Genomic DNA, 22,779 nt, shown 5'->3' with positions numbered 1-22,779 from the left:
CAACTATGACATATCACATACATATATACAATTTTGTTTTGAGAATAAGCAATACTGAACTCTGTTGGCATGTTACCCTTGACTTTTAAAACACTTTTTTAATTTGAAGTAATTTGAAATATGTCAGCTACATTCATTTGTAAATGCAGAGACGCATATATTGCTATTCTAAATATGATTCCTCAATATTTAGATTGCAATTATATAGTGTAATTTGATCATGAAAAGAATATTGGATAACCATTATGAAGAGGAAGATTTGGGGAAATTGATCTCTAATTTGTTAACAAATTAGAAAGAATTAATCTTTATTTTCTTTTTTTGGGAAAGAGTCTTCGAGATGAAAAGGGATTAAAAGGTGCAAAAGGAGAAAAAGTAAGCAATCAATTGCTATTAATAATTATGATTGTGTGGCTTATTTTCTGGAAAGTAGAAGTGGGTTTCATTCTTGCCAAAACCTTTAGAAACAGAGAGCAAATCTGGATTTGAGCAAAAATGTCCTGGTACATATTGAGTTCACTTGTACTCTTTCACAGGGAGAACCTTCTGAAAAAGGAGAAAAGGGAGATTCAGTAAGTAAGCTCAAAATTCCTTTTATGTTTACAGGATCTTGTGAATACTTCTAATACTTGTCAATACATTTAGAATTTCTTTGTAGATAAAACGTGAAGTTTGTGTGTTATCAGCATGCCAAATAACTGCAATTATAGGAAGATACGTAGAGTGTAATATAGTTTGGACAATTATCTCTAGAAGAGGTCCGTGTCTTGGAGAAATCAGTTCATGACCTACGGTATCTATTGGTTGCACTTGTATTCTTTCATATCTTTTTTTATACATGAGACATTTGCATAAGCATCTATGCTTGGATTCCAGTTATGCAAATATTTTTGAAATTATATTATTTTCATGTTTGGAATTCAGTACCTTAGATTTTAAATGTGTAGGCCTTATGGAAATGCTACATCCAGTTGTGAACATCTGACAAATTTGGGGACTGAATTTGTTGTCACTACTATATGTAATACAATTATCATATAATATAAATTAATTTCACCTTGCCAGATTTACAGATCAAAGGATTAATTTGCTCCAGAAGTATTTGTGAGGGGATGACAGTACCTTAATTACTGATCTGAGCAAATGCTCAAGGATTATTTTCTTCATTATTAACTGATGATACTCATTGATCATGATTACTTCCGGTGAAAGTGATAAATTATATCCAATATTACCCTTATTCTGGAGCATGTTCCCTATGCTTCTAGAAGTTTACAAACACCAAGGTTAAATTTTAGCCATATGGGAACAAAAATGACTAAGTGATGATACCACTTTTAGATAACAAGATCTGGACAAGCATACATCTGTAACATTTGCACATCTGCAAAGAAAACACTTCAAAAATTGTCTAATAACTAGAACTACAAACCAAAAACTGGAGATACACAAAAGCCTTTACATAGATAATAAGATTGCCATGATCTTGATTTGTCATCCATATTTATGCAAAGCCATGGATCCCAAGGGCCACCTCTACAATAAGTGGCTAGGCTGCTGTATGTAAATAAAAACCACCCACTAGCATATCACTGAACATATTTCAAAGAGATTATACGGATAGGTTCTGGAGTTAAACTACTTGACTTGCAAATGATTTCATTTCCATTTTTAGAGTAAAATTTATCTACAGACATTAGAAATATACTGTAGTGTTTCATTAGTATATATACTTACCAGCTCTACATTTTCATCTCTAAACTTACCTTTCTTAAAATGTTGTTTTAGGGTGAAGCAGGGGAGCCTGGTCCTCCAGGATCTATTGGAAATCCAGGACCTCCAGTATGTAAATTATATTTAATGAACAGTGTACAAATTTCTCTTAGAATTTAATAATGGGAACACCATTGATAGCCAGTTCTATTGTCCTATAAATGGTTTAAACTCTTGTATGTTTCCATCTCTGTATGTTCCTAACTGCAACTGTAACAAAATGCCAAAATATATTTAAAATATATAGATGTTCATAGTATTCCTAGTAGCATTTTAAAAGTTAAATCCGACAATAGTTGAACTAATATAGAAAATGTATAAAATTTCATAATAATCTTCCATAACAGTTTTAAAATCCTACAACTGATTGTAGTTGAACATATGTTTATACAATTGTACATTTGGAAATGTCTTTGAGATTGTTGTTCAATTACCATAGATACCTAAGTTTTCCAAGTTTTCCTCATTCCACTTTTTAAAGATTCCACTTTTTAAAGATAGTGACAACTTTATTCTCGTACAATCTTTTAAATTGTCATAATTCCTCCAGAAGTCCTCAAAGTTTATCAAGAGAAATGTTCTGCTAAACTACAGTAACCAAATACTCCATCCTTAGTGCAATGTATTTCAGCAAGTGCAATGTATTTCAGCAACATCTGGAGGCTCACAGATTTTCCACCCCAAACTAAAGTTTAGTATGCAATTTCTTCCAAAACAAAGAACATGCATTTTATTTCATTGTATTTGCAGAATAATATGTGTTTTAACTTTCAATTTGCATAGGTAGTCACAGGCAATCAACAGAAAACCTACCAATTAAAATAAAACTAAAATAGGTTTCTAAAGATGCAAGCAAAATAAGACATCAGGTTGAAATAATAAAATCAATGTCAGCCAAATTATTAGAGATGACTAGATTACATGAAGGGAAGCATCAATTTCAGAGGCAGGAATAGCTCCATGCCATGAACATTTTATAAGAGTGATACCACAGCTGAAAAGCCTTTTTTGTTTAATACCCATATTTTTTCATAAAGTGGAGAAGTATAAGGACAGCTTCTGAAAATTACTATAGGTAGTCCTCGATTTACAGCAGTTCATGACCATTTGAAGTTATAACGGCACTGAAGAAAGTGACTTATGATCATTTTTCATACTTACGACCATGGTAGCATCCCCATGGTCATATGATCAAAATTTAGACACTTGGCAACTGACTCATATTTATGATGGTTGCAGTGTCCCAGAGTCATAAGATCACCTTTTGGGACCTTCTGACAAGCACAATCAATGGGGAAGCCAGATTCACTTAGTTGGGTTATTAATTTAATAACTGCAGTCATTTACTTAACAAATATGGCAAGGAAAGTCATAAAATGGGGAAAAACTCACTTAACAAATTGTGGTAGTTGAGGACTACCTGTACTGGAATAAATTGTGTCACTTCTATTTCCCATGTTTCTTAAAAACTGAAAAGAAGTCTCCAACTAATCCAAGATCAGTTTGGAAATTTAGTTTCCTTCCTTGTCTCAGAAATTGACAAGAGGTCCTTGAATTCAGACAGAGGAACACCTAACTCTAGATAGTCCTTGTTTAGTGACCAGCAACTCATTAAGTGAAGCAATTGCTAAGTGAAACGTCATGATTCTACGATTGTACTTCAGCGTTGCTTTCTTTTACAGATTTGTGAAGGTCATAAATGCAAGGATTGGTCACAAAGTTATCTTTTAATTACCATAGTAACTGAATCATTGCTAAATCACTCACTAAATGAGGACTACCTGTATTACCTTTTCTGTTGCATGTAGTGGTGTGGCTTCTGAAAATCAGATACTCTTCTAGTTAGAATAGACTGTTTTTCTCTTTTGCATGTAAATGTTAGCAAAATCAGAATATTTGAATATTTTGGTGCCAATTTTAGTATATTAATTTTTGTATCTTTAAACAGTAAAAATTTTTATATCTGTTACTCCAAAGAAGCTAGCATTTTTATGTATTTTCTTCAAATATATCTCTTTATTAAAAAGAACAGTATAAATATATGGACTTTTTTTCTTCTTTTTTTCCTCCCTTTTCTAAAAATTGCATACTGTTATCATAATATTCTAGGGATTTCCAGGACCACCTGGCCCCAGAGGATCTTCAGGAGAAATGGCAAGTATCATTCTACTCTTTGTAAGAATTATTCAAGTAAAATATTAACCAATGAAGTAATAATATTAAACTATTGGTGATCTCCTTTTACAAGGAAGTAATCAATGTGCAAAAATTTAGAACCAGGCATACTGTGGTGTTCCATGAGAACAATTTATGATTTCGCTCATCCCATCAAGTGTGGTAATAAATCACTAAGGCAGGCAGTCTTTATATCACCACAACAATGGCTGGCTGACTCTGTAAAATCGCTACTGTAGAAGGCCTCAAGTGGCTTTATTGCTACACTTCTGGGTAGTTACGAATATGCCATTCTATTTCTGCGTCTTTATACTGTAACTAAGAAGGTCAGCCTTAATCATTATTTTAACAGCTTACAGTATAAATGTAGATTGACATATATATATATTTTGGTTAAAAAACATTTGTTCCAGAAGAATGAAGCTATATAATTTTCTTTTTTTAAATGGCTAGGGTTTATCAGGAGAACATGGAATACCTGGAAAACCAGGGATTAAAGGAGAAAAGGTAATTTTTAAACTAATATCCATAATTCCATGTATTTTCAATATTTTTGTTCCAATTATTGTATGGGTGTTATCTTGTCCCTCTCACATATGTTAAATATTCCATATTTTTGCTATCCTATTTGTTGTAAAAAAAATACTGCAATGAATATTTTTAAACTAAGGCAATATTTCAAATTCAATGGTAAATTTTGAGTTAGTTTAGTACCTATCAATTAAAGGGAGCAAAAGTAATATCTGGCTTCATTCATTTCTCCAAATGTTTAAAATGAGAGACTCCAAAAATTTCTATCATACTGTAATTTTAATGGTTTCAATAAAATTAATAGAAAATTATTACATTTTCTTTTAAATGAAATTAAATCTACTTTTTACCTAGCATCAGCATCACTTTGTCTTAGTTTTATTCATTTTAGGAGTTGACTTTACAGCAAAGCAAAACATGGTAATCTCCCCTTCCCCTTTGCCAAAAAGCAGCCAGAAAATGACTGCAATTTTAGAAGTCTCCAGCAGATATTTGTTCTTTTGTTTTTGGAGAGTTTCAATGTTGGAATGTTTTTTTTTAAAAAAAAAAAAACTTGCTAAGTACAAGAAATCCCATTAAGTCCAGCAACAAGGATGATATAAAAATTAATTGACTGAGGTTAATTGGGAATATACCTGAAAAAGTGGCTACCTATATTGACAAGTGGTTTGACAACACAAGAAGAATGTGGAGATAACCTGGTTCTTGTAACTTCCTATCAATTAGCATTGTCTTCATCTATATTACACAGGGAGACTCTGGTGGAATCATAGGCCCACCTGGGCCTCCAGGTTCGAAAGGTGACACAGGGCCTCCAGGATTAAGTCTTCCAGGAAAACCAGTAAGTATCATTATGTATTCTATTGCAGAAAAGATTATGAAATCAACAGAAGAAAAATTCCAACCTCAAGTGGAATTATCAAGCATTGCATATACTATTTCGTTCAGGACAAGCAATGTTATGTAGAGTTCAGAAAGGAGAAAGAAATTATATGTCAAAGAATTCAAAAGCAAAATTCAAATTCAAAATTCAAAAAGAATTCAAAATTCAAATTCATAAGAAAAAGGAAAGTAGTTTTCACGAACACTATTTATTATATCTCTCCCTATCTTTCTATTCTTGCAAGCCATCCTTTCTTCCACCATCACCATGTCCATACAACATTTCATGCAGCTTTGGGACAACCATGACCTGGATGATTGAGAATTTTCATAAACACAATACCTATTGTTCTTTTACCCAGCATTGAGTATTTTCAAAGATATGCTTGTGTAACTTAGAGCCATGAGTAATGAGCCTTTTGAAAAGATCTCTCTGTGGCAAATAGATGCAGATAACTCAATTTTGTAAGCTATTCAGTTCTACACTTTTCTAGACTTCCCCCACCATGATTCCCTTTGTTACTTCTCATAAATAATTAGCTCATCAATTATTGTGAAATTAAAACAGTAGTGAATAATTATCATTATAAGATATCTTATTTGGTTTTGCACAATTTAAGACACACCTGTGTCTTAAATTAGATTTTTTTTCCTGTCAATTTAAGAATTCTTATTATTTTCTAATTACACAAAAATATTTATTTATTTCACATATTTGAACTGCCCATCTTCCTCATGGAGGGTCTCTGGGCAGTGTACAATAAATATTAAAATACAAAAACAGCATATAAAACTTAAATTAGAAAATTTAGAATTTGAAAGGAGGCAAGGATGATTAAGATCTGCTACAACTAGTTCAAAAGGTGAAGAAGGGCTCTCAGGGCACCAACCAGCCCCACAGCTCCTCTAAGCTCCCCAAATGAGGCTGCGGAGCCATGTTTTAACTCCTTTCTGGAAGGCCATAAGAGTGGGGCTTGTCTCACTTCCGGGGGCGGGGGGAGTATTCCATAGGTCAGGAGCAAGGGCAGAGAAAGCTCTCTTCCTAGACCTCACCAGTTGAAGTTATTTAACTGACAGCATCTGCAACATACCTTATCTGCCAGATGGATGGATTGATGTATTGGAAAAAAAGACAGTTCCCATAGGTAGCCTGGTCCTATGTCATGTATGGCTTTATAGGTCACAACCAACCCGTTAAATTGGACCCCAAAGCAAACTGGCATGCAATACAATTCATGAAGCAAAGATTTTACATGCACCCTTCTTGGGGTATCCAGAATTGCTTGTATGGCCTCATTCTGGCCTAATATACAAAGTTTTCTCTCTTCATCTCTCCCCCCCCCATTTTAGGGATTACCTGGCATTCCTGGGACAATAGGTCCACGAGGGCCTAAGGTAGGGAAAGTCTATTCTAATGCTATATTTTAATTGTTTGGAGTCATGCTTTTATTCCAAGTTTTTTTTTAAACAAAGGCTTGTTCTTTTATCAGGGAGAAAGAGGGCTCCCTGGGGTACAAGGTCCTCCAGGAGAGATAGGGTCAGCAGGGAATGGAACCCCAGGACTACCTGTAAGTACAAAATTGGTTTTGTGCTCCTTTCACCCCGTTATTAACATGGATGTTTTTCTGTAATTGCTTCATTGATGCAACACGGATGGCAACTCTACCTGTAATGTATGATTGTGTGTGTGTATTTTTCTTTTCCTCTGTAAAGAAATGATAAAATGGGTCTTGGTTGATCCCACTTCTACACTTGCTAGCATGTCTGAATAGAATGACTAAATAAAGTTGTTCCTGTTTGGGTTTTCTGACTAGCAAGGGAATGGAGACAAAGGAATTATGTATTGCTGCCTAGCAAGGCAATTGTTCCTGTCTCTTCCCAGAGTGCAACTAAGCCAGAAGCACAGTTCCACACATATCTACTTAGGGATAAAAATGCCTTTGGGTCATATTATTCTCCCAAGCATGTCATTTGAAGTGGAGTAGTTTTGGAATTTTTTCTCTCTGTTATTTTATACAGTTATGAATGTCATGTTTTGTATATTTTACATTTGCATTTAAGTCTTAAATCAGAGAATAAACTGTTCTCTTCAGCAAGGGTTCTTAAATTCCAGAACCCCCTAAAAGAAAAGATGAATTTTTGTAACTATCTCACGTCAATGTAAATAAGTAATAGCTCAGTAAACAATAATTTAAAAAACTGCTAGCAGTTTTTGACAGATGGTCTGAGGCTATAGGTATTTTGATAGCTCTCTTGCTATGCCTGTAGAGTTTGATTATTCATCCTCTAAGTTGCTAATAACTACACAAAGAGTCTTGAGAAATATCTTGAGAAACTTTACTCAACAGTAAAATGTTAATAGGGATGCATATGAAAGGAGTGCATAGGTGGGTGGGTGGGTGGATGGATGGATGGATGGATGAATAGATGGCTAGATGGATGGTAAAAAAAATTATTCCTCCCTCACTTACAAGGAGCCATGTCTTCAGAGTAGAGTGCCGCATTGCAAAGATTTGCAGAATCTCTAAGTGGAGCAAGAAAAACTCCATACTAAGATCTCTGAGGGAAATTTTCAATCTGGATGGATGGTACTAAATTAGGCTCAACAATGATCTGACTGGTAAAAGCAGCTTCCTATCATGATTTCCAATATCATATTCTGCTGTAATCAACAGATCTGACAGAAGAATCTCAGCCTTAAGTAAAACATTTGTGCTGATGAATAACCAGACATGAGATCCATATCTGGACCTCATTGGATTTTTTACTTGGGCAAGTTTTCAATAGCAATAATAACCCCTTTTTTTGACGCAGATGAAGATGAGGACGATGATGATGATTGTATTCACTCATTGCTTTGTTTTTCAGGGTCTTAAAGGGCCTCCTGGGACACCAGGATTCCAAGTAAGATATTTCATATGAAATTTGGGTCAATATTTTTATTGTGCTTACTATTGTGCAAGTCTTCCTTGATACTGATGCTCCAAATGTTCCTTCTGTAGGGACCAAGAGGGCCTCCTGGATTACCTGGGACTCCTGGAACTCCTGGCCTTGATGTAAGTACTAATAAATACATGATAGTAATAACTTCTTGAACAAAAGCAATACAACAACAACAAACTCTGCCCTGTTTTTATGCACATTTAGGGTATTCCGGGACGAGATGGAAAGCCAGGAATCCCAGGCCCTCCAGGTGACCCAGTATGTATATAAACTAACTAGACTCTCTTACACTGAAGGCAATCGCTAAAATTTGAATACAGATAATCCTCAACTTACAACAGTTCATTTAGTGACCTTTCAAAGTTACAATAGCACTGAAAAAAGTAACTTATGACCACTTTTCACATTTACAGCCATTACAACAACCTGATCAAAATTTAGGTGCTTGGCAACTGACTCATTTTTACAAACCTTGCAGTAGCAATGTCCCATGGTCATATGATCACTTTTTGTGATCTTCTGACAAGCAAAGTCAATGGGGAAGCCAGATTCATTTAACAGATGCATTACTAACTTAATAACTACAGTGATTAGTTATTGACTTAGCAACTGGCAAAAAAGATCATAAAATGGGGCAAAGTTAACTTAATAACTGTCTCACTTAGCAGCAGAAATTTGGGCTCAATTGTGGTTGTAACTTGAGGACTACATACATATACATACATACATACATACATACATACATACATACATACATACATACATATATATATATATTCTTAAGTTTTCGCGGGTACTTACATGTATAGCATTCAGCTTTGTTCGGGTATTTTCCCACGTCATAATAGTGGTGCTTTTAAAGTTGTAGCAACGTTTCAGCAGAATCTCATCTGCCATCATCAGGCTTTTGTATAGTGTTCGTCTGTGAGTTAGACTTTTACAGTGGTTTCAGATTTAAATTTGGGGCAGCCTATTGCTGTGCCAGAATGGTTTTTTTCTTCATCCTGATTGGTTGAGAGTCTTGGTCTGTGTTTATTGGTCTTGGAGTTTGCTGTGTTCTGCTTCTAATATCTTCTGTCTGTTTTTTTGGCTCTTTTTGTATCTTGATTGGCTGGCAACATTGTGTTACTTTATTGGAGGCCTTTAGTGCAGCTTGGCTCGGGTAAATGGACGCTATCATTAGTTAGGAAGCTGGGTTTCATCTGGGTGCCTGGTTGGGGTGTGTTTGAGCTGGAGGTATCAGGGGGATCTGTTTGTGGCCAGGTGTTTGCCTGGCTTGTGGTGTGGAGATTTTTTGTTTGTGAGTGCAGGCTTCCAAATGATTGACAGCCTGGTGGAATCATCTCTTCTGTGTATATATATATCTATATCTATATCTATATCTATATCTATATCTATATCTATATCTATATCATATATATATATATATATATATATATATATATATATATGGATCTTTGGTTATTCGGGTTTTCTCCCGCGGGAGAAAACCCGAATAACCAAAGATCCACATACAAATACCGCGAGAACCTCAGAAAATATATATATATATATATATATATATATATATATATATATATATATATATATATATATATATATATATATATATATATATAGGCATTCATGTTCAGAGTATTTTCACGCCATTGTAGTTGTGCTTTTAAAGTTTTAAAGTTGTAGCAACGTTTCGATACTGTATACAGAAGCCTGATGATGGCAGATGAGATTCTGCCAAACGTTGCTACAACTTTAAAAGCACAACTACAATGACGTGGGAAAATACCCGAACAAAGCTGAATGCCATACATGTAAGTACCGCGAAAACTTAAGAATATATATATATATATATATATATATATATATATATATATATATATATATATATATACACACATATACACACACACACACACATATATATATATATAACCTCAGAAAACTATATATACATATATATATATATATATATATATATATATATATATATATATATATATATATATATATATATATATATATATATAAATATATATATATATATAATATATATATATATATATATATATATATATATATATATATATATATATATATATATATATATATATATATGTTTTCTTAAGTTTTCGCGGTACTTACATGTATGGTGTTGCTTGTTCGTATTTCACGCATTGTAGTTCTTTTAAAGTTGTAGCAACGTTTCAGCAGAATCTGAACCAGACGGACACAATACAGAAGCCTGATGATGGCAGATGAGATTCTGCTGAAATGTTGCTACAACTTTAAAAGAACTACAATGACGTGGGAAAATACCCGAACCAATCCATATATAATATATATATATATATATATATATATATATATATATATATATATATATATATATATATATATATTCAATTATTTACATTTGAAGAGTTGAAAATATCTTTGAATCAATTCCTTAAATGATCCCTACATTGCTAGAAAAGATATAAACTGAGATAACCCCCATAACTCCTCTTTTAAAGGGCTCCTAAATATACCATATGAACAACTACAAAAATTAGCGTTATTCAGAATGTCAAATTCCTTGTCTCAAATCCTCCCAAAGAGCTGGGAGGGATTTGGAATAATTCAGATTTGGGTTAGAAAGAGAAATTGGGAAAACTGAAGAATTTCAGAAGAATTTTTTCCTCACTCTCTCTGCAACTCTTTTCCTAGGTTTTTTGAGGATATTTAATGTAAAGTCTCCCTTGCAGGCATCTCTTCCAAGGTTTCCTCTATTAAAAAAATAATTCTCATAAACTGCCCCCAGTTGAACTGAACCTCCTGCTAAGATAGTCCAAATGCAGAGTTCTTTCCTTCTACCAAGGACTTGTCCCATTGTCTCAGTCCTAATAAAACAGGAAGAAAAGTAGCAATGATGGGCTTCACAAATTGGAAGCATAAAGGGAAGCTGTGTAACGGTGTGGTCTTGCCCATGGGAATAGTTTTAGTAGGAAGCTCACTTTTAGGGACTAAAAAAGCCAAACCTTTAGATATAAAAATTGAAAAGGAGAATATAAGGAAAAATGAGAATGGCCAAACAGATTTCAAAACAAGTAAATATAGGCAACCCTATAGAATTATGTATTCCATCATTCATAAGGCTTCAGTCTATGTAGATTCTCAATCATCCAGGTCATGCATTCAAATGACAAAGACTAGAGTTTAGCAACTAGCCTTCATTTCTCTTTTTCTTTCTTCTTTTTCCCTTGGTCATCATTGTTCAGTTTTAAAGAATTTGGTGGATGATTGAAAGCCAGCCTCCTTGGGGACACTGCCAGTCCATCTCTAATGTCATGGTTCTAGCTAATTATGAAAATCATTACCTAGCAACTGAATTACTTTCCTAGATACTTCCCCTAAGTTATTCAGTTTGGCCCATACAATCAACAATAGAGTTCTGAAAAGCAGCATTAAAAGAAAAGAATCAATGTAAATAACAATAAAATCTCACAACAATTTATATAATGCCAGGTTAAATTCAGATTGCTTTCTGCAATTATTGATCATCTTTCCCAATGTCAAAAATATGGAACAAACTGCATACCTTATTAACTTTAAAAACAGTGCTACATTTTAATATAAGTAAATTATCTGAACAGATGGAATAAACAAATACAGTAAAAAAAAACAAACAATGTGTTTTGGGTTCATGTAAGCACAAATCTAACAGTGTGTTTAATTACAGGTTGCTCTTCCTCTCCTTGGTGATATGAGTACTTTATTCAAGGTAATTGCCTTTTTGTAGCCACTCTAACCAATTTTTTAAAGACACATTTTCATAGGCTAGTTGTTTTGGGTCCTTTTAGTCTTATCAGTCTTTGGCATGCACTAGTCTCCTAGTCATATACAGTAGGTGGCATGATGATTAAAGGCAATGGCAGATCTATATCAATGGCCCTCTTTATTCATAATTCACCATCCACAATTTTTATTAATCATGAATGGTAAGTCAACCCAGAGTTTATTATTTAGGTAAATTTAGAGTTTCATGTGCCTGTGTTTTTTAGTCCTTCTTCTGTTTGTAGCATGACTTTGTTTCTTTTCTCCCCCCTCCCCACTTTCCATTCAATCATGGCCAATTGTCAGGAAATACGACTTCAGCAATAGAGTGGTCAATGTCTGGAATACTCTACCCGACTCTGTAGTTTCTTCCCCAAACCCCAAAAACTTTAACCTTAGACTGTCTACTATTGACCTCACCCCTTTCCTAAGAGGTCTGTAGGGGGCGTGCATAAGCGCACCAACGTGCCTACCGTCCCTGTCCTATTGTTTCTCTTATTCTTCTTTTATTTTTCTTATATGTACCCATTTCATGTATTCACAACTATGTATACACTTATACTTATTATCTTGTAAACAATTGGCAAATCAAATAAATAAAAATAAATAAATAAATAAATTGTCAATGACCCTACAGTTTTCTTGGCAAGGTTTTTCAGAAATACTTTGCAGTTGCCTCCTTCCTAGGGCTGAGAGAAAGTGACTGGCCCAAGGTCACCTAACTGTCTTTGTGTCTCACTTTCTTTCAGTTTCTAGCCTGATGTCTTAACCACTACACCAAACTGAAACATTATATTTCTTTTATAGAAATATAAAATGACTATTTTTTCTGCACATATAACATCCATGCATTTTCAAAGTCTTGTTATCTAAAGTTTTGTTTTAGCAATTTTTTACAGAAGTTCCCTGAGTAATGAAGGCCCTCTTCTTAAGTTTGACATTTAATGCTATTCTTATATTTATCACTTCTAAAACAAAAATCCAAAATAAGGCAACACTCTGCTTCACAAGATCTATCTTAGAAAAATAATCATCAAGGCTTTTGATATTTTGATCAGAATGTTTTTCTCAGAAGAGAAAATGCAATATTGCAGACTTATCATAGGCAAGATCTTGAAGTCAGGAAGATATATCTAGTATTATGTCCTGTGCGAATACATTCTCCAAAGCTACGTTTTTGTTTTGTTTTTTTAAAAAAACCTTTACCATTGTCTTTGTGCCATTAAGGGAGATCCTGGTCCAAGAGGTCCCCCAGGAATCCCAGGAAGAGAAGGGTCAAAGGTGAGTTCCTCATGTGAGCTTGTTAAAATGAAGTTTGATAATTTGTGGATTTTATTTAATTATACATGCAAGGTTGTTGCTTTTTGAAGTTGTAAATATATTGTTATCACTACCAGAAATAATCAACATTTTTGCAGATTAAAAGATCATGTGCATCCCACATTCCTGCACGTCCCCCTCAGAATAAGTGACTAGTCCTAATTGGTCCTCTCTTCTGGAAATGGCATAGAAGCTTTTAATTAAAGAGATGGCTGCACAGGAGCAGAATTTATGAAGGAAACATAATAAGAAAAGGAATCTGGGCAAGGCAATAGACTTTTCAAGTTCACAGATTTTACACTTTGACCTGATTTCAAAATAACAATGTCTGACCTACACGAGTCCTCTGAGTTGCAATAGTGGTAGTCCTACTAGTTTATTGTTGGACTCATTTGATTAGACTCCTCAGTCTGGTTCCTTGATTTAACATGGACAAATGATTTTTTTAAAAAAATTACTTTCTACTTAATGTTGCACTTTACAGAAAACGCAGGAACAATGAAGTACCAAGGAGAATTCCTGTACAAAATTATCTTGAACATTTTTAACAGCTGATTCATATATACAGAGTGATCTCTCTTACTCTGTCAATGCTGCAGTTCGATGAAAATTAAACAGTTCTCTTGAATTTAGTAGGATTCAACTCCAAGTGTTTATTGGATTACAAAATGTAAATGTTTATATGCATTTAAGCTATCATTGATGGTGCAGTTGTTAGAGTTGTGGAACAAGGAGTATGTTACAATCTCTGCTGTGCTATTTTAGCATCCATTACTTGAAACTGTTTCCTTTTAATAAATGTGTTTTATAAACCAGGTCATGTATATTTTCTTTGTCCCAAGGGGAGCAAAGGGGAACGTGGATTTCCTGGTCTTCAGGGAGAGAAAGGTGATGAGGTATGAAGATCTACTCCTGCTGTAACTAGAATAGTTTTCCTATTAGTGCTACCCTTGTCATCTTCCAAGTCTTCATTCTAGGATTTCAGGCATTTGATTTAACAAGCCTTGCTGCTGTCACTGCCACATCTATTAACCCTCTCACTACAACCCTAGGAAGCAAGACATTTTTGACATACAGAAAGCATTTCTCCACCATCCATTCCTCACAAAGTGAATTTACTTCATGCTTCCCCCGCCTCCTGCAAAAAAAATGATTTTCCTTATTCATATTACTGAGTGCAAAAAATCTCCTCTGCCTAAAAAAACATGACTGCAGGTTCAGGGATTCCCACATGACCAAGGATCTTTCAGATAAAGGGATTTTTAATGAGTGGATGTTTTTTTCCCAAAAAACATTTTTAAATTAGGAAATTTAAATGGAAGGTTATTTCTTGCTTTCAGTTGAATAAATCATCTCTTGATGAATAACATGCCTTTTCTCTAAATCTCTTTCTGTTGGATCTGGAGGAGTGGGCGCAATAACGGAGACGAGGCATCGATAGTGACTCAATTTAACTCTTTAATAGTGACTTCAGAACAGAGCAACAACAAGGGCAGCAGCAGCTCTTTTATAGAGCTAGCTGCTGTCACAACAACCAATGACTTTGAAGTAACCGCTCTAAAAGCGTCCAATCGGCGATGGCCCATTGTCAGCCAATCAGATCAGCCAGAATCGGCCAATCACGATTCGCTTATCCGCGGGCCAATCAGAAGTGCAGGCTTACAAGCCTGCTGCTGAAGTAAGCTAGTATAGTTTTTGACGAATGAGTTTATTTAGTTCGTAACACCCCTCCCCCCTAGGTTCCATCTGAGGGGTGGGGTGACATATTCTCATAAGTAGGCAGGCCGTTTCACCTGTCTATTCGATTTTCGCTGTTCCACCGGTTTCTGCTCTGGCGCTGGCTCCGGTGGGCTGTTTGTAGAACCGGGTGGCGAAAACGGTTCCACTATTCCGCTCAGGGACTCAGGGCTGTCCTCTCTGTTGTCATCCGGGCTCCCTGGACTGGCTTCTATGGCCGGGCTGCTTTGTGGCGAAACAATCACCCGGCTCGGTCCACCTCCGGAAGGTGAGTATCCCATGGTTGGCTGTGAAGACTGCTGGGTGTCAGTTAGTGGGTTGTCTGCTATTTCTATTTCGGCCCCCTCGATTTCCCTCCCCCCTCAGTTTGCGATTCAGGGGTTGAGATAGGTTTAGGTGCCAATCGGGAACGAAGTTGGTCTATATGGCGCTTCCATAATTTCCCATCGCTAGTTTGTAGACGGTAAGATCTGGGGCCCGTAATTTGAGTTATAGTAGCGGGGACCCACAATGGATCACCCGCAAAGTTTTTCGCGAAGACTAAGTCGCCTACCTTGAACGCACGACACTTGCTGCTGGAACCGCAAGGTTTTTCTGGCGTGTAGGTTGGGTGTAGGTGATCGAGGTGTGAGCGAAGTTTCCAGCCCATCAGAAGTTCGGCCGGGGTTCTGTTTGTGATGCTGTGCGGGGTGATGTGTTGGAGGAGAAGCATTTGGGTTACTTTGTCGTCAATGTCTCCATGTTCCATCTTGTGCAGGGTCTTTTTTATGAATTGGACCATGCGCTCAGCCCTGCCATTGGCCGCAGGGTGAGCCGGCGAAGTTAAGGCATGGCGGATTCCCCGGTCGGCTAGGTACTGTTCAAAGGCTAGGGCAGTGAATTGGGGACCGTTATCCGAGACTAAAATGTCAGGCAATCCGTGCGTAGCAAATAGTCTATTTAATTTTTTAACGACGGCTTCTGTGGTGGTGCTCTTCATTTTGTGGACTTCGAGCCAGTTGGAATAGGCATCCACAGTTATGAGAAAAGTGTGTCCCTTGGTGGGTCCCGCAAAGTCAATGTGGATGCGGGACCAGGGACCACAAGGTGCGTCCCATTCAGTTGGAGGTGCCTTCGGTGGGGTAGCGTGGATTTCCTGGCATTTGTTGCATGTGGCTACCCAGGCTTCTATCTGTTTATCGATACCTGGCCACCACACATAACTTCTTGCCAATGCCTTCATTCGCACGATGCCTGGATGACCATCGTGCAACAGTTTTAGAATGGTGTGTTGTAATTTTTTTGGAATGACGACTCTGTCTCCCCACAAGATGCAGCCCTTCTGGTAAAACAGTTCCGTCTGTCGATGTTTGAAAGGCGCGAAGGTTTCGTTGGGTTCGTTGTCAGGCCAACCTCGTTCCACCCAGCTGAGGACTCGAGCGAATACAGGATCCTTTTTTGTTTCCGCGGCGATGTCTCGTGCAGTCAGGGGTGGTGCAGGGAGAGTTTCGATTTGGAGTGCAGTTAAAGTTGGAGCTGGATCGTCTATGGCTTCCGGTAGCGGAGAACGACTCAAGGCGTCAGCGTGGGGAATGGCTTTCCCCGGGCGGTGTTGCAGTTGATAATCGTATGCGGCTAGAAACTCTGACCAACAGGTCATTCTGGGTGATAAGATGTGGAGAGTTGGTTTGTCTCCCGCTAAAATGCCAAGCAATGGCTTGTGATCGGTTATTATGGTAAACGGTCTGCCATATACATATTCATGGAAATGTTTAATAGCGGATACAATAGCGAGAGCCTCTTTATTGAGTTGGCTGTAGTTTCTTTCAGTCTTCGATAAAGTTCGTGAAAAGAAAGCAATAGGTGCTTCATTTCCGTTTGGTAGGACATGACTCAAGATGGCTCCTACCCCAAATGGTGAAGCGTCGCAGGTGACCGCTAAAGGCAAAGTCTCGTTATACTGCATTAATACAGCGTCTGAGGTTAAGAGATCTTTTACTTGCTGGAATGCTTGTTCTTCCCGATGTCCCCAGACCCAGGAAGCCTTCTTGTCGAGTAGTCTATGTAGGGGCTCAGCTACAGTCGCCTTTTGGGGCAAGAAGATGTTATAAAAGTTAATGAGTCCTAGGAAGGCTTGGAGGTCTGTTTTATTCCTGGGTCTTGGGGCGTTTTTTATTGCCGTTACTTTTTTCTCAGTGGGATGGATTCCCTTTTTGTCAAGAAGGTACCCCAGGAATTCAACCCTCTCCGTACAAAGTTGACACTTGTCTTTTTTTACTTTCAAACCGGCGTTTTTGAATTTCTGAAGAACCGTTCTGAGTCGTTTCTCTAATACGTCTTTAGTGGGGGCAGCTATCAATACGTCATCGAAATAAGGCACGAGACTGCCTTGTAGCAGTCTCTCCATCAGGCTTTGGAAAAATGCCTGGTGCTACACTCACTCCGAACTGGAGTCTATTACATTTAAACGCACCTCTGTGCGTGACTATAGTCTGGGCCTCAGCGGTTTCTGCATCTACGGGTAGTTGCTGGTATGCCTGGGCGAGGTCCAATTTTGCAAATATTTTTCCGCCACCCAGGGAGTGAAGAAGATGTTGGACCACAGGTACCGGGTAAGCACTCTGCTGAAGCGCGTGATTTAGGGTGGCCCGGTAATCCCCACAAATTCTTATCGATCCATCGGGGTTGAGGCTAAAAGATATGGGGGATCCCTTGTACTTGCCTAGCTTCTCAGTGAACACGTCCTGGAATTCCTGGATGAGGGCCGCTTCCCAATCGCTGTTCCCGGTCTGGTGAATGCCAGCTAGTTCAATTCCCAGTGGAGCGAACCACTGTAACCCCAACAAGCTGGGTCGGTCTCGATCGACGATGGTAATAGGCAGAGTTGCGGTGTGGTCCCTGAAGGACACCTGGACGTGGCGGGAACCGGCAACGGGAATCCTGTTTCCCTGGTAGTCCCGTAATATGATTTTTTGGATGCTGAGGTCCTGGCGACGGATGTCAGGGATCAGCTGCTTGAAGGTTTTCCATGAGACCATTGATAGTGACGACCCCGAGTCTACTTCCATTACGCATGGACGATTCTCAATGGCGACCTTCACTCGGATCTTTCTTGCATCCAAGGGTGATGCGTGACCAATGGTAATGGTTTGATGCGCCTCTTCTCGCCTAGCTGATGCAGCAGGCGCTCGATTTCTGTAGTGATAGTGGTTCCATTGGTGATTCAGACGGTCCTGATTTACAGGTGGGCTGCCCGTTCTTCGGATTGGGCTTGACGCTCACTTGCTTCTGCAAACCTTTGCGATGTGGCCCCTCTTTCCACAGGAACGGCAGAGTGCGTCGAGGAATTTGCAGTCCGATCGCGGGTGATTGGCCCCGCAACCGGCACATTGACGTGCAGGTTTCTGGCTCTTCAGGTCTCGTTGGTCGTGCTCTGACCTGTGTCGGTTGACCTCTTCTTCCTCACCATCAGACGAGGATTCGAGGTCTTCATGGTGAGCCGTTGTTGAGTGCCTCTCGGAAAAAGGCATAGTGTCACTGGCGAGTTGGCGGAGCGGTGCGTTGGTGCGGCGCATTTGAGCGGCCGACTTCCTGGTTGCTTCTGCTGCAGTAGCATCGGCGATGACATCTGCGAGGTCGATGTCCCCTTTAGCCATGATCTTGCTCTGCGCAGTGTGGTCATCTAATCCCAGAACTATGCGGTCTCTCATGGCTTCCTCGAGGTTTGCGAAACCACAGAGGCCTCCCAGGTTCCGGAGGTCCGCGATGAAGTCCCCAACGCTCTCGTTTTTCCGTTGGTCCCTCTGGTAAAATTCGTGCCTTCGGATAAGCATTGGTACCGCAGGTGCATAATGAGCTCGGAGGATCGGTGCGAGGATATCCCAATCCATTGTTTTAACTTCTGCTGGTTTAGCAAGTGCCTTAGCCATTTTAAAAACGGCAGGCCCGCAATGGGTCAGGAAGATCGCTCGTTTCTTGCCAGGCGCAGCGTCTTTCAGATTGTTGGTCTCCAGGAACATCTGGAACCTGTCTATATACGAGTCCCAGTCTTCGTTAGCTGGGTCAAATGGAGCGGGTGGTATGGCGCCGCTGGCCATCTTGCCGTTGTTGGCGCGCTCTTAACCACGTGCTCTGTTTGGTACTCAGCGAGTGCTCAGTCAGCTCTATCGTCTCCGCATCCCACCCTCGTCGCCAGTGTTGGATCTGGAGGAGTGGGCGCAATAACGGAGACGAGGCATCGATAGTGACTCAATTCAACTCTTTAATAGTGACTTCAGAACAGAGCAACAACAAGGGCAGCAGCAGCTCTTTTATAGAGCTAGCTGCTGTCACAACAACCAATGACTTTGAAGTAACCGCTCTAAAAGCGTCCAATCGGCGACAGCCCATTGTCAGCCAATCAGGTCAGCCAGAATCGGCCAATCACGATTCGCTTATCCACGGGCCAATCAGAAGTGCAGGCTTACAAGCCTGCTGCTGAAGTAAGCTAGTATAGTTTTTGATGAATGAGTTTATTTAGTTTGTAACACTTTCCATTTTTTTCCTGCCTTTAGTCCATCAGCCTGTCTTTTTCTTCATTTCATTCTCTCCCTTTTTTCCCCCTTTCTTCCTCTTTTTTCCCCTACCTCATTCTGTTTGCTACCTGTTTCTCCTCTCTCTATAAAGGAGAATAGTGGATTTTGCAACATTGTGTAATTGGCCATGTCTCCACTTGGTAGCTGAACAGCTATAGCAATAGCACTTAGACTTATATACCGCTTCACAGTGCTTTACAGCCCTCGCTAAGCTATTTACAGGGTCAGCATATTGCCCCCAATAATCTGGGTCCTCATACAAGGGCTAATCATATATACCTTGACAACTAGCTTATCAGAATAAATTTGCTTTGGGGAAAACACCATATTTAATCGATTTTAATAAAAAAAGTGAGCAGAGGCTTAAATACAGTTTCATCTGTATACAACTATGAATGCCTTATGCTCCAATGTCCATTAGCAAAGATTAAAAAATATATAGCAATAATGGCATTATGTAATATAGCACCAATATAGCAGAAACCTGTTCAATAAAATAGGAAGAATTATTTCAAATTCACCGCAGGCAAGCAATTATATTTATATATTTGGGTGTTTCACAGTATCCTTATGGGGTTCCTTTACAATGCAATCAAAGAAACTGCAATAGCAAAAAAAATCCAGACACCTGACGTCAAGCGATTCTTAACAATACTTTACTCTTCAGAGTAAAGAGCAAAAGGCAAAGCCAAATAAAAGGGCTGGTTTATAATTGGCAATTAGATTTTTAAGAGACTCCAGAGTGAATGCAAATCTTTTTATTAGATCGGTAGGGTGCCACCCGGACACATTTGGTTTCTGAGCAAGAGTCACACTGCTACACAGATGATAAGCTTCTTAGGCAATCTAGCACTCTTGAGTGATTCTCACATTCTATCACACAGCCAGAGGCTAAATTAATCCTTTATCCAGGACAGCAGATTGTATCTGAACAAAATATAGTTTCAAAATCAGCAAAGCAGGGTTGTACTTTAAGTCAATCTGAAAATGTTTCTGGTTCCACTGATCTTTGAATAAACCTCACAGGAAAATTTTGAGAGTATACATGTACTAGAAATGGATTCTTTTCCCAGGCCGAAAGGGAGAATTAAAGTATGGTATCAAGAAACATGTTCTATTTCCAGATTTTTTAATGTTTCTTCAATATTCTCTTTTATTGTATATTCAGTTTTATTGTAGACTTGAATTAGTACCTGCTTTTTTCCCTATGTGTTTAGGAACCTTCTTACCAATTAGTATAATGTTTGATTCATCCAAACTAATTGTGTATAGAAAATATTTACTGCTATATAACTGCATTTTCTATATATTTAGGTAAAGATTGTTGGCAATGATTTAAACAAATATCACAGACACCCAAGCATAGTTCACATATTCCCATTCTCATATTTTGATTTATTTCAGGGCCTTCAAGGAATTCCAGGGCTACCTGGTGTGGTAGGACCACCAGGACCTTCTGTAAGTATTTGATTTTATATTTGCCAGTGAAATCTTGCAGCCTAACAACTTGACAGCTGCTGCTCAATGTTCTTCTCAATATGACTTGAAAGATGATTTGCTAAATTGAGTGAAAATAATTGTACTTGATAGGTTACAGAAAAAGGAAATATCTTAGTTGGTTCCTTGCTAAGCAGGGTCAGATCTGGTTGGTACTTCAGTGGGGATCAGTAGGAATGTAGAATGGCTGTAACAGTTTTAATAACATCTCAAAAGAAGATATGAGCAAGGGATTTCCATGTTATTTTGTAATATAAAAAGAACATCTCATGATTCCTAAACATGTTAACGGTATTGGAATTTAAACAAATAATGCAATAACTTGAAAGAAAATATTGCTTGTAAACTTTGCAGTAATTGCAATAAAATGGTGGTCATATCCCTAATTCTCTTTTAGTAGAATTGTCAGTCTTACACTGAGATGAGTTATATGAAATGCATTATCTGCAAAAGGTACACTCTACATTGTTGGTTTTGGTTTATATCTGATATGTCAGATGAAATAAAATACATGTTTAAATAAATAATTGCACAAAATCATTTCTTTAAGATTACTTTCCAAAAGCACAGCTTTCAAACTCTAAATGTTATGACATTAAATTCTTTTGTTTTGTGTAATTTCTTTGTTTTACAGGGCACAATAGGAAGATCTGGACATCCTGGTTCACCAGGAACAAAAGGCGAGAAGGTCTGCTACTCTTCACAGTACACACATACCCCTCTAAAAGCATTTTTGTTGTTTCTACTTAATTTCTTCTTAGTTAAATAAATTAATTCCAGGTACACCCTTTAACATTATTGAGATTGAATCTTTCATTTTATAGAAATTCGAAGATGGATTTGTGGTTTTACATAGTTTGCATAGCTATACAAAGAAAGTAATAACTAAATTTGTTAGAGCGTTTTCACATAGAAATATTTTAAAATGCTATTTCTTATCTCAGTGGTAATTCCAAAAGTTCTTTGCACTTGACCCTCAATAAATATGGGCTCAAACATTGATTGTTCCTGATAGCAGAAATTGTAGTACTTCTGATCTCATCCTTTTGCTGAAAGTTTATGACTCACAATATGGTCATTTATCAACATGTAAACCCCAAAACTAACTTTTTAAACCTGTTTAAATAATTTCTTTGAAATGTACTAAGAATAGATGAGTTCATTAAAAAAAAACCTTAAGTTTGAAGTGTTCCGAGATTTTCAATGTCAACAGCATTCTCGAGACTCTCATAACCCACCTGTGGTTTAATGTTCTTCATTTGAGAATGAATGCCTTCTGCTACAACAATTTGTTTCATAGTACAGATTAATCACTATCAATGCCATCTTTTAAAATAGAGCAATGCACTTTCTTTTCATTTTTATATGCTGAATTTATATATTGCAGAGACAATTTGTCATAAAGTTTTTAGCATTGTGGAGACAATTTGTCACAGGGAACTGGTGGCAGTTATTTAGAAAAAATATTTTTATCTTCAATAAAATATCTCCATTTTTTTCAACTTTATTAACTTTAGTAATCTATCTGCCAAATTCTGTATCCTACAGTGAAGTA

At 37.6% G+C, this 22,779-nt stretch overlaps 1 protein-coding gene across 1 annotated transcript in view; it reads left to right on the top strand.

Moving 5' to 3' along the window:
• Window positions 1-334: 334 nt before the first annotated feature.
• The window catches only part of COL19A1 (collagen type XIX alpha 1 chain), a 47,844-nt gene continuing 25,399 nt past the window's right edge, over window positions 335-22,779 (top strand). The window contains exons 1-16 of the mRNA XM_087950889.1: window positions 335-375; window positions 537-572; window positions 1,789-1,842; window positions 3,883-3,927; window positions 4,402-4,455; window positions 5,231-5,320; window positions 6,712-6,756; window positions 6,852-6,929; window positions 8,230-8,265; window positions 8,364-8,417; window positions 8,509-8,562; window positions 12,023-12,064; window positions 13,345-13,398; window positions 14,280-14,333; window positions 21,132-21,185; window positions 21,859-21,912. Coding sequence (XP_087807015.1) covers window positions 3,925-3,927; window positions 4,402-4,455; window positions 5,231-5,320; window positions 6,712-6,756; window positions 6,852-6,929; window positions 8,230-8,265; window positions 8,364-8,417; window positions 8,509-8,562; window positions 12,023-12,064; window positions 13,345-13,398; window positions 14,280-14,333; window positions 21,132-21,185; window positions 21,859-21,912 — 672 coding nt within the window. The 5' untranslated portion in view covers window positions 335-375; window positions 537-572; window positions 1,789-1,842; window positions 3,883-3,924. The remainder of the gene's footprint in view (window positions 376-536; window positions 573-1,788; window positions 1,843-3,882; window positions 3,928-4,401; window positions 4,456-5,230; window positions 5,321-6,711; window positions 6,757-6,851; window positions 6,930-8,229; window positions 8,266-8,363; window positions 8,418-8,508; window positions 8,563-12,022; window positions 12,065-13,344; window positions 13,399-14,279; window positions 14,334-21,131; window positions 21,186-21,858; window positions 21,913-22,779) is intronic.

This window comes from Notechis scutatus, chromosome 1, assembly GCF_049901735.1.
Source record: "Notechis scutatus isolate UNSWTSFEM ecotype Mainland chromosome 1, rNotScu1.2, whole genome shotgun sequence".
Taxonomy (NCBI): Eukaryota; Metazoa; Chordata; class Lepidosauria; order Squamata; family Elapidae; genus Notechis; species Notechis scutatus.
This window is presented reverse-complemented; position numbering and strand designations above follow the sequence as displayed.